The following is a 12390-nucleotide window of genomic DNA, read 5'->3' on the forward strand; positions in this document are numbered from 1 at the left end:
GAGGAATTTCTGGAGGAACTCCTGAAGAAACTTCTGAAGGAACGCCTGGAAGAATTCCTGGAGGAACTCCTGGGGGAATTCCTGGAGGAACTCCTGGGGGAATTCCTGGAGGAGCTCCTGGAGGAATTCCGGGCAGAATTCCTGAGGATTCCCGGGAGGAGCTCCCAAAGGAATTCCTGGAGGAACTCCTGCAGAAACTCCTAGAAGAACTCCTGGAGGAATTCCTGGGAGAACTCCTGAAGGAACTCTTGGAGGTATTCCTGGATGAATTCCTGGAGGAACTCCTGAATGAATTCCTGGAGGAACTTCTGGATGAATTTCTGGAGGAAATCCTGGAGGAGCTCCCGGAGCAATTCCTAAAGGAATTTTTGGAGGAACTCCTGGAAGACTTCCTGAAGGAACTCTTGGAGGAAGTCCTGGAGGAATTCTTGGAAGGACTCCTGGAGGAACTCCTGGACAAACTCCTGGAGGAACTCCTAGAGAAACTCCTGGAGGAATTCCTGGAGAAACTCCCGGAGGAACTCCTGAAGGAACTCCTGGAGAAACTCCTGGAGTAACTCCCGGAGGAATTCCTGGAGGAACTCTCAAAGGAATTCCTGGAGGAACTCCCCTAGGAATTCTTGGAGGAACTCCCCTAGGAATTCTTGGAGGAACTTTCAGAGGTATTCCTGGAGAAACTCCCTGAGGAATGCCTGGAGAACCTCCCTGAGGAATTCCTTTAATGAACTCCCTGAGGAATTCTTTGATGAGCTCCCAGAGGAAATCATGAAGGAACTTCCGGAGGAATTCATGAAGAAACTCCTAGAGGAATTCTTGGAGGAACTCCAGGAGGAAATCTTGGAGGAGAAAATCCTGGAGGAATTTCTGGGGAAATACCTGGAGGAACTCCCGGAGGAATCCCTGGAGGAAATCCTAGTGGCACTTCCGGAGGAATTCATGAAGAAACTCCTGGAGGAATTCCTGGAGGAACTCCCAGAGGAATTCTTGGAGGAACTTTCGGAGGTATTCCTGGAGGAACTTCCAGAAGAAATTCTTAAGGAACTCCCTGAGGAATTCCTGGAGGAACTTAAGGAGGAATTCCTGGAGAAACTCACTGAGGACTTCCTGGAGGTACTTAGGGAGGAATGCCTGGATGAACTCCCGAAGGAATTCCTGGAGAAACACCCAAAAAAATTCTTGGAGGAACTCGCGACCAAAATACTGCCATACTTTTGTCTTTGCTCTGTCCATACTCGCGAACAAAGCAAGCACCAGAAAAATGCAAACAGCAGGTTGCAGCTTTCTGAACCATTAAAAAAATTGTTTAGAACGACTTATGACCCATCATGGAACCTATTCTGGAATGGGCACTCCAAAGTTAACATAACTGGTGAACAGAGGAACATAAAGAACATGCGCTTGAGATTATTTGTAGTTTGATATTCATATTGATGATGGTGGATGATGTTTCATTGAAAAATGCTTAGGCCACCTATCACCCGTCGAGGAACCTGTTTTGGAATCGCCAATCGAAGGTTTGCACTTCTGATGGATCAAAAACAAAAAAGATCAATCTGCTGATGAAATTTCAAGAAGTTTGATACCCATATTGCGGAATTCCTACCGAAATCAACAAACAATATCATCTAAGTAGGACATGTCCCTGAAAACCCGGATTTCCCGGATGTCAAAGTGACCGAATCAGTTCATTCCGATAACAACTTGATAAAAGTTTTAAATCGAACGAGCCCAAAATTATGTAGATCGGTTGAAAATTGCCTGAGATATACGCATTTTAGTTTTGTGGGTACCCTGCGTGAGCGGTTCAGGATGAAGCGAGTCCCGCAAGGTTAAGAGTGTTTTTTGCCGGCCACACAATGGTTAGTTGATCGGAATATGAACCAAAACGGTGCTAGGTACACCTGTGTTCAGAATAATAGCAGCGGCAGCCGTTTTTCATACAAAATGGTCAACTTTGACAAGCTGTAACTTTGCACCCCGATAACCGATTAAGCTGAAATTTTGGCAGTGAACTACAAATGTGATGAATTTTACACTAGTTTACATTAGTAAGTATCAATTTTTTTGAATGACACGTTCAAAAATTACGCACTAGGTCAAATTGTTCAAAATAATAGCAGTTTTTTTTTGGAAATATCAATAAAACAATTGATTGGAATGTTAATTTGAATTCAGGTGCTGCGAGACACTAAGTTTAAAATTTAAAAAATATAAATTGTTGAATTTGACATTTGAATTGAATTTGAATTGGTATATGCACAGGATTTTTTTTTAAATTGGAGACGCATTTGATATGGCTTTTTAGGAAAGCGTTTGTTTTGAACTTTGTCATTTGTTGGTACTGTTATCTGTACTTAAGAAGCCTTGCCAGGCCCTATTTAAGCCCACGTTAAAACCTTGCTCGGAAAGCACCCCTCTGATAGACTCGAGAGTCGAGATATGAATTGTACTCAAGGTTGTGTGCAATTGCAATGTAGCATCAACATTCAACACGAATGTTGAAGCTTTTCGTTTACATGTATTTCTTTATTACTCATAAAGACAATTTGGAATGGGATACTTGCCCATAATCGAGCTACTTCACATCACAATCACCAATAATTACATAAATACTTACACCAGAATACACTTAATTATGATTTATTAGTATTAATATGATCAGATTACAAGATTATTCACCGCAGTAAATTGAACTTTTCTACGCACTTGATCGCCGTCATGAAACAACACATCGATAAGCTGGCTGAGACACTGACACTTGCACAATTGCCTCGACAGAACCCGGAATACGCCGCATGCGCCCACACACTCAACTCAGCTGCGGTTGACCCCCAACACAAGCAAGCTGCGATCAGCTGTTTTGCGTGGAAAGACAGGCGCGTGGCAGCCAATGCATCGGTGTTGGTTTTGTTTACGTTTTGCTTTCCATGAATGTGCGTAATTTGACCGGTTGTTGAACGCAACCGATGGCTAGCATCAGCCACGTTGCATACAACGTACGGCTAGCATAAACCACGATTAGATACGACCAATGCATGCCAGATCTCTTGGGGTTCAACTCGACATCAAAAGAAGGACCTATATATCGTGGTTTGAAATCGATGCATTCGAAATCCGAGGTTGTTAAAACCGAACCGAATTACAGCAGCAGTTTATTATTCTACTTTGCTTTTTGTCGAATGGCCAAGTTTGTCATGACGAGAGGATCGCAAAGGGGAAAACTGGAATTGCGAAATAAAATCCAATTCGACTAGATGCTAATGTCATCAGAAAACTTTTACATTATGCTAATTTCGAGCTAGTATTGTCGGATAGTGCATTGTCTGATAGAATTAGCGAATATGTATACTGGCCTTAGGGGCCCTCCTTAGCCGTGAGGTAAGACGCGCGGCTACAAAGCAAGACCATGCTGAGGGTGGCTGGGTTCGATTCCCGGTGCCGGTCTAGGCAATTTTCGGATTGGAAATTATCTCGACTTCCCTGGGCATAAAAGTATCATCGTGTTAGCCTCATGATATACGAATGCAAAAAATGGTAACCTGGCTTAGAAACCTCGCAGTTAAAAACTGTGGAAGTGCTTATTGAACACTACACGGAGAAACACGTTTACTCATTAATGGGTACTTTTTCTTTGCTATCTCTTTCCCTCTGCTGAAAAATTTACCCATTTTGAGAGAATAAGTGGATCTACTCATTTAAATGAGTAAATCCACTTATTATCCCGAAACGGGTAAATTTTTCAGCAGAGAGAAAGAGATAGCAGACAAAAAGTACCCATTTATGAGTAAACGATTTTTACCGGGTAAGCTGCGAGGCGGCTCTGTCCCAGTGTGGGGATGTAATGCCAAGAAGAAGAAGAAGAAGAAGAAGTATACTGGCCTTTACATTATACATTATGCCAATGATAGAAGCCCTTCCTGCACGTGACGGTATTTGAGGAGCAAATTGGACAATGTCAGTAAAAAGAGATTTACACGTTGATGCTCTTCCTTTCCTCTTCGGATATAAGCTTGTCAGAGGGAAGGTCGGATTTGTTATATCGTCACCAAAATTACACTCCGCTCACAGAAAAACCAGAAGGTTGTATCAAAGACACGACCGCAAATTAAACGTAGAATTGCGTTTATTGCGATAGTGGATGCGAAATTCAATCATCAACATTTTGTGCACGCTGGCTAATAGACGAAATGTAGTTCTTCTCTTCTTCTTCTTTCTTCTTCTTTTTTATGTATAAAACAAAGTTGTCATTTGTACGACACGCATCACACAGGAATAGACAGCCCAATTTTTGCTAATTTATATTCGTTTTCTTCTTCTTTTAACGAGGAAAAACGTTATGATGAAATTAAAATACTTTCAAAATCAAAACTCAATCTTTTCGATGAAATGGTTTTTCGTACAATTTGCATTGAATTTTAAAATTTTGATCATCTTTTCTTCTAAATATATAAAACAAAGTTGGCATTTGTACGACCGCGCATCACACAGCAATAGACAGCCCAATTTTTGCTAATTTATATTCGTTTTCTTCTTCTTTTTACGAGGAAAAACGTTATGATGAAATTGGAATGCTTTCAAAATCAAAACTCAATCTTTTCGACGAAATGGTTTTTCATACAATTTGCATGGAATTTTAAAATTTTGATCATATAAAACAAAGTTGGCATTTGTACGACCGCGCATCACACAGAAATAGACAGCCCAATTTTTGCTAATTTATATTCGTTTTCTTCTTCTTTTTACGAGGAAAAACGTTATGATGAAATTGGAATGCTTTGAAAATCAAAACTCAATCTTTTCGATGAAATGGTTTTTCGTACAATTTGCATGGAATTTTAAAATTTTTATCATCTTCTTCTGTATATATATATAAAACAAAGTTGGCATTTGTACGACTGCGCATCACACAGGAATAGACAGCCCAATTTTGCTAATTTATATTCGTTTTCTTCTTTTCTTTACGAGGAAAAACGTTATAATGAAATTGGAATGCTTTCAAAATCAAAACTCAATATTTTCGATGAAATGATTTTTCGTACAATTTGCATGAAATTTTAAAATTTTGATCATCTATTATAATATGTATTAAACAAAGTTGTAAAAAATGAGAGATCATTCTGACGAGCCGATTTGTTTTCTAGATAAATTGTGGACTCAAAAAATTGTATCAGAAAATTTACCAATTTTTGGCGAGACAAAGTTCGCCGGGTCAGCTAGTTTACTGTAGAAGTAAAATTAGTTTACAACTTCGGCGATTTGTTTAAAATAGTTAAGCGCATTGTATCAATTGTTTAAAATAGCTGTGTTATTGGCTTTACTTCCTGACCTCTATTCGTGAATCCAAAATTTGAATTGATCTTACTGAAAGACGTTATTTTTCGTCAAAAAATCCATTTCCAATCCAATCCAACGAAACTATCAGATCTATAGTACTTTCGCCTCTGTAGTCTGAAGTCTGTGTTTGGAAGATAATGCGTTCAACTTCACATTGATCATTGCGTATTGCATCCACTGATATGTTTGTTTCCGTTTATCTCATGAAATCAATAATCCCTATTTATATTTATATATTCAAAATACATTTCAGATTGTTTATACCTACTGCTAATTTATTTAGTGTGGACTTTCGGACAGAGATGGTTTTAAATACTACTTTTAGATAGTATAATCTGGACAGAGCTCACACTTAATTTATCATTTTATGCTTGTCATCATGAATACCTAATTAAAGAACATTGCAATTTCCAGTCAAAATAGTAAAAAATTCTAAATGCCTTTAATCATATTGTAATAAGATAATAACCCGTTATCTATTAACAATGTGTGAACTCTCTTGGTCCAACTTAGACTACAAATGGACAAATACCGTGTAAAGTTGTTCATAAATATGTTATAAACTATTTCAGACAATAAAATCGCTTTCGCTGGGGATATGAAATGTTCACACCGACTATGAACTAATCAGAACTAACAAACTAATAACGCAGTCAATTGCTTACAATTAACAATTTTGTTCTCAACGCCATCGAGAGTACGGCCGCAGCACATTTCTCTACACACTGCGGTACGCATGCAGACAAAGTTTACTCAAAAACTTTCAAACTGCCAATCGCATAACTCCACTAACAAAGTCAATTGACGCAACTGTCGATCAACACGGATAGTACTGCTGGAAGAGCTCGGTAAAGTTGACCAGTGAGAACGAGAGGACCGATCCGAGCAGCGACCCAATCTGGGTGACGGCCCCCACCCAGACCAGCGCTTTGCCGCCCTGGTACCGGAACACGGTGGTGATCGAGAGCCGTACGTAGCTCACCAGTCCGATCAGGATGGTCCACGTGGCAATCTGTGAATTTGAAAAAAAATAATAAAAATTAATAATGGTTCCATGGCTGGGTACATATGTATCGATTTAATCGATTGAATCGATCAAGGAATACGGGATTTGGTGAGACAAGTAGTAGGACATTGTCCTTCGCATAAATGGACATGGGTGGAACAGTCAAAGCATCGTCCTACCCATGATTAGGGTAAGAACCTATGAAGTTAGCTGGCAGGAATACGTATGTTAGCAAAAGCAAATCTACGGTTACGACAATAATGGTTACAGAAGTTGAATCTGATTACAAATGAATGACTGTTAACATCCAGTAGCGCCAGGAGTGGGTGGAACAAGTAGGACATGTCCTACGTATGAAAATACCTGGGTAGGACAGTCAAAGTGTTGTCCTACCCATGATTATGGTAAGAACATGCCTTATGGACAACTGAAGGATCTAATACTATCAATACTGTTTCAATTTCTGGATATGAATAAAAAAATCCTTCAAATATTTCAAAGTTTATCAGAGATTTGAAACTGGCAATCGTGGAGGTTTCCGGGGTTATAAAGAAACCATCTTTTCCGAAAAGGCTAATCAGTCCTCAGTATCCGCGAAGAATTCTTTCTATTCCAAAAAGTGCTCAATGATGTATTGAGATTTTCCAAGAAGTCTTGAAATTTTTAATATTTTCTAATCTTCCACAATATTATTAAAGTTTTTTCAAGGCACGCAATTATTTTTGCTAGCTCAGGAAGGCACAGAAAATTTCTGAAATTTCATAAACATTGACAGAACGGCAGGTGAATTAAACCACTGCCTGTCTATAAGGCAGAAGCGATAGTCACTAGACTACCGAGCTCCTCTTGAAAATTTGAAAATTGTTATTAGGATTTGATTGAAAACTCGTAGGAATGTGTGAATATTGTTTATAACAATTGTGGCTCATTCGGACATGTGATAGCAAGCCTATGAGAAAAATAATTCTGGAAGCTTCTAAAAGTTTATTGAAATCTATAAGAATCACAAATATACCTTGTTTGCATGCAATCTTAGAAGTTACAAAGAAATAAGTCTAAAATTCGGGGTAACATAATTCTTGAGATTTCTGAAAACCCCTTAAATAGTATTGAACACCTTGAAAGATTCTTGGACGATCATAAGCATTCCTGGTAGATCGTAGCGATATTTCTGAAGATTTCTGAAGGAGCGAATTGCTAAAAGTTAGTGATTAAAACCATTTAATATCCATAGGGAGTATCATAACGTATCTAAGGATGTCCGTGAAAATCTCTTGAATTTCAAAAGGATCTGCGGAATTCTTTAAAAGTATTCTATACATTTGATACTCCAGTAATAGATAGAACATGCACACTGCACAGCTTCGCCTTCATTTTTCTTTATGTAAATTCAAGTAAATTCAAGTTTCAACGTTCCAAAATATTATTTGGTCCTAGAAAATGTATTTTAGACGTTGTGTCCTACCCACGTCTCGGGACTTGGCCGCGCCTCTAAACATCACGTACCACCTGCATATAGTGCCATTCTTTCGAGTTCTTTTTGAAAAGAGCCCGATTACCCAATCTTACAAATGGAAGTAGCTTTGCAGAACGATCGTAATATTGCTTTTGCAAGTTCCGCTTCCGGCCAACGATGCATAAACTATGCAGCTGAGGAATGGTAATCCGAAGCACTTTCTCCTCCCGCAAGAATATCCACAAAGCCACATGGAAATCACCTAAGGAGCTTGAGCTTGAGCTTGATTGACTGCTCGTAGTTGCTACTCCATTATGACCAGATCAGCTGTTCTTGCACAGAGAACCAACAGATGTTTGCTTTGGACTAACTCACATCTTCAATGTATAAGTACTGGTGATCTGATTTGTTAGGTCATACTGGCGCCTGCCACGTCAGAATGCAAGTCAATGTAGGGAAGGGGGAGGAAATGATGATGCAATCACTCGCCCACTGCAAGCCGAATATACCTCTGCACTTGCCACGAGTTCATGCGGAATTTGTTGGAATTTTTGGGTTAGGTTCGAGAGGCAGAGGTCTGTCTTGGTTGACGAGTTGCCAATGTGACAGATAGGAGAAAGCAACTGATGGAATTTCTAATTGGATGTTTGGAAACGCGCTTAGAGTTCATTTCCAATTCTAGCAGATTACTGTTAGAATATTCAAGTTTAAGGTATAGGAATTGAGATGGAAACGGTATGGAAGTCCATTTCCAGTTCTAGCGATTGCTAGAACATGAGAAATATAGAGAAAGATACAAAGTAGGAGAATGGAACGGACCTGGGATTGAACCCACGACCTCAATCGTGTGAGGCAGAAGCAGTAGCCATATGACTACCAAGCCCTTACATGGAAATCACCTAAGGAAAAAACGGAAAACCAAATCGACCACGTTCTAATCGATGGTAAATTCTTCTCCGACATCACGAATGTACGCACTTACTGCAGTGCGAATATTGAATCCGATCACTACTTCATTGCAGTATGCCTGTGCTTAACATCAAATATATTATATTAATATAATATAATATATTCGTTAAAACTCTCGACGGTGTACAACACGCGTCGGAGTCGTCCGCCGCGGCTAAACATTGGGCGGCTTCAAGACGGTAAACTAGCCCAGGACTACGCGCAGCAGCTGGAAGTGGCACTCCCAACGGAAGAGCAGCTAGGCGCAGCGTCTCTTGAAGATGGCTGGAGAGATATTCGATCCACCGGATCAGAGAAACGACTGGTATAACGGCGAATGTGAGCAGTTAGTTGAGGAGAATAATGCAGCATGGGCGAGATTGCTGCAACACCGCACAAGGGCGAACAAGGCACAATACAAACGGGCGAGGAATAGACAAACTCGATTTTTCGAAGGAAAAAGCGATAGCAGAAAGATCGAGACCGTCAAGAGACGGAGCAACTGTACAGCGCTAATAACACACAAAAGTTCTATGAGAAGTTAAACCGTTCACGTAAGGGCCACGTGCCACAGCCCGATATGTGTAAGGACATAAACGGGAACCTTCTTACGAACGAGCGTAAGATGATTCTAAGGTAGCGACAGCACTACGAAGAGCACCTGACAACGGTGGCGGTATGGTAATGAACCTGGGAGCACGCGCGCAGGACATACGACTTCCGGCTTCGAATCTCCAGGAAATCCAGGAGGAGATCGGTCAGCTGAAAAACAACAAAGCCCCTAGTTGAACAGCAAAGCTGTTTAAACACGGTGGTGAAGCACTGGCTAGAGCGCTGCACTGGGTAATTACCAAGGTTTGAGAGGATGAGGTTCTGCCGCAGGAATGGAATGAAGGTGTCGTGTCCACAAAAAGGGCGATAACCTGGATTGCAGCAACTACCAAGCAATCACATTGCTGAACGCCGCCTACAAGGCACTCTCCCAAATTTTATGCCGCCAACTAACACCATTTGCAAGAGAGTTCGTGGGGCAGTTCCTTTTCCGAGTGACATGTTCCACCTTTTTTCGCATTTCGTCTATTTTTAAACTGGTCTTGAGTTGTCGTCCAAAGAATAATTGACTGGGTGACATTTTTATGCTTGTGATTGGTGATGTAATGGTAATGTAATGCAGTTGGTACATTCAAGCAATAGTTTTTAAACATCAACAATCAAGCAATAGTTTTTAAACAACAACCCGTGGAGTTCGTCTCGATCTCGACCTGTCTTTGACATAAGTATAATAAACACTGATGACTTTTCAGTATCTTATAAACTGGTTCTAAAACAGGTGTTTTATGATGCTTATATTTACCATATGTAATGTGACCAGCAAGCGTCCTGCGAAACGCGGGACGCCTACCTGGATTACGTCACTGTCTTTAAAATAAACACCCCAAAAATGCATTTCGCATAGATTTTGGCCCAAAAAAAAATATAAAAATATTTGTGGGGCTGCATAAATTAGAATAAATTTTTAAAATGAAGTTGAAAAATGCAGGGTTACATTAACTATATGGGTCTCCAGTAGCCTTGCGAGCAAAGGCGTAGGATTGCCAATCCGGAGATCTTTTTTTTTTATTCGTGTATTTATTTGGTAGGCACTCTGTGTTCTTAACCGCTACTGTGCCGTGATCTACTGTGGTACTCTGCTATACAGAGTCCACACAGAATCTATTTTAAGATGTCTATAATTCGTTATTGTTGTCGTTGCCAGTCCATATCATCGTGAGTCCATTGTGTTAATTTGTCCATGTGGTGAATCCAGTGATCGTTGCTTTGTTCGGTTGCCATTAATCGAAGAACGTTGAAGGAATGCCTCCGAGTAGAACAGTTTTGTCAGTCGGCATCAGGCAGCCGTTTCGGTGAGGCGCGTTGCCCAAAACGCCATTGTTCGGACTGCGCTTCTGGCAACTGACAAGGGTTTGGTGGAGGGGCTGGGAATCGAACCCATGACCATTCGCTTATAAGGCGAACGTGTAGCCAACTACGCTACGGGACCCCCCAATCCGGAGATCTTCTCTCTTTCTTATTGGCATTACATCCCCACACTGGGACAGAGCCGCCTCGCAGCTTAGTGTTCATTGAGCGCTTCAACAGTTATTAACTACAAGGTTTCTAAGCCAGGTTACCATTTTTGCATTCGTATATCATGAGGCTAGCACGATGATACTTTTATGCCCAGGGAAGTCAGACCATTTCCAATCCGAAAATTTCCTAGACCGGCACCGGGAATCGAATCCCGCCACCCTCAGCATGGTCTTGCTTTGTAGCCGCGCGTCTTACCGCACGGCTAAGGAGGGCCCCAATCCGGAGATGGCGAGGTCGATTCTCGGTCCGGTCTAGGATGTTTTCGGGTTGGAAACATTCTCGACTCCTTGGGCATAGTGTATCCATTGTACTTGCCACACAAGGTACATACTCATGCAATGGCGGGCATAGAAAAGCTTTCAATTAATAACTGAGGAAATGCTAATAGAATACTAAGTTGAAAAGAAGGCCAAGTTCCAGTTGGAATGTAGAGCCATTGAAGAAGAAGAAGAAGAAGAAGAAGAAGAAGAAGATTCAGGCAGAAATTATTTTGATGATTTTGAAATACATTTAAGGGTTAGGCGACTCTTAATCCTGGAGATGACCTTGTTCCTAATACAGTTGCCAAGCCCAAGGATGTTATCGATCATTTAGCAATTTGCGTTCGATCATTTAGTAGTTTGTCAATAACTCATTCTAAAAGCTGAATTTCAAAATGATACAACACATGGACTTCGAGTGCGAAAGTTTTCTTCAACTCTGCTTAATATTGCGGTTTTTGAATTCCACTAATAACGGAGGTAAAGCGCTAGTTGCAGTTACTTATACTAAATGATAACAAAATTTCAATCATTTAGTTTAGGTTACTGCATCTAGCGCTGTAACTCCGTTATTAGTGGAATTCAAGCAACGAACCTTTAGGCAGAGTTGTAGAAAAACCTTCGCACTCGAAGTCCACCATACAACATATTTTGTAATTCAGCTTTTGGAATGAGTTATTCACAAACTACTAAATGTTCGAACGCATATTACTAAATGATCGATAACATCCTAACATCCTAACGGTGCCCAAGCCGACATATATCCAAGGTTTTGTATCCTTTTGGTCATACTTACTGTAAATCTCCTCAAATTATTAATGTAGATAGGCATTAATTATATCAAAGCCTTTGTGAACATTAATTTGTGCTGAAAAATGAGTCATGTGAGCTTTAAACCACAAACTATGTAACTACAAAATTATAAGAAAATTCGAATTTCAACAAAACCATCTTAAAATCAATATTTCAAGAACAAGTGGGGTTGTCAGGGTGCGTTTTCAGTTCTATTACAGCCCTTTTACATTATTGTTGTGGGGTTTGAGTAAGTTACCATCACCGTGTGATTTCGTTAGAATAAGCTTAACTTATGATTATTATGATTTTCCAAATCACAAACCATTTTGTGATTTTCCAAAATGTGTGGCTCCAAAATGGCTGAAACAAAATGCGATGACACGCCACGGAAATCTGACAAGAAGAAGCCGAGTCATGGCTTGCTGCCCACCTGTTACACGCTGAGGTGGTAATATATAATC

At 40.3% G+C, this 12390-nt stretch overlaps 2 protein-coding genes across 10 annotated transcripts in view; both read right to left on the reverse strand.

Moving 5' to 3' along the window:
* The window catches only part of LOC134203742 (DDB1- and CUL4-associated factor 5-like), a 66047-nt gene extending 63291 nt beyond the window's left edge, over positions 1 to 2756 (reverse strand). Inside the window, exon 1 of one of the 2 annotated variants that reach the window (XM_062678600.1) lies at positions 2680 to 2756. The gene's annotated coding sequence lies outside the window, so the exon portion shown is untranslated. Of the gene's footprint in view, positions 1 to 2617 lie in introns of both variants that reach the window. The other variant, XM_062678598.1, reaches the window with a different exon arrangement.
* A 2904-nt stretch (positions 2757 to 5660) lies between these two features.
* The window catches only part of LOC134203747 (solute carrier family 52, riboflavin transporter, member 3-B-like), a 55680-nt gene continuing 48950 nt past the window's right edge, over positions 5661 to 12390 (reverse strand). For all 8 annotated transcript variants that reach the window (XM_062678609.1, XM_062678607.1, XM_062678606.1 and 5 more), the window contains exon 5: positions 5661 to 6346. In XM_062678609.1, the coding sequence (XP_062534593.1) occupies positions 6152 to 6346 (195 nt within the window). In that variant the 3' untranslated portion in view covers positions 5661 to 6151. The remainder of the gene's footprint in view (positions 6347 to 12390) is intronic.

Source organism: Armigeres subalbatus, unplaced genomic scaffold, assembly GCF_024139115.2.
Source record: "Armigeres subalbatus isolate Guangzhou_Male unplaced genomic scaffold, GZ_Asu_2 Contig2079, whole genome shotgun sequence".
Taxonomy (NCBI): domain Eukaryota; kingdom Metazoa; phylum Arthropoda; class Insecta; order Diptera; family Culicidae; genus Armigeres; species Armigeres subalbatus.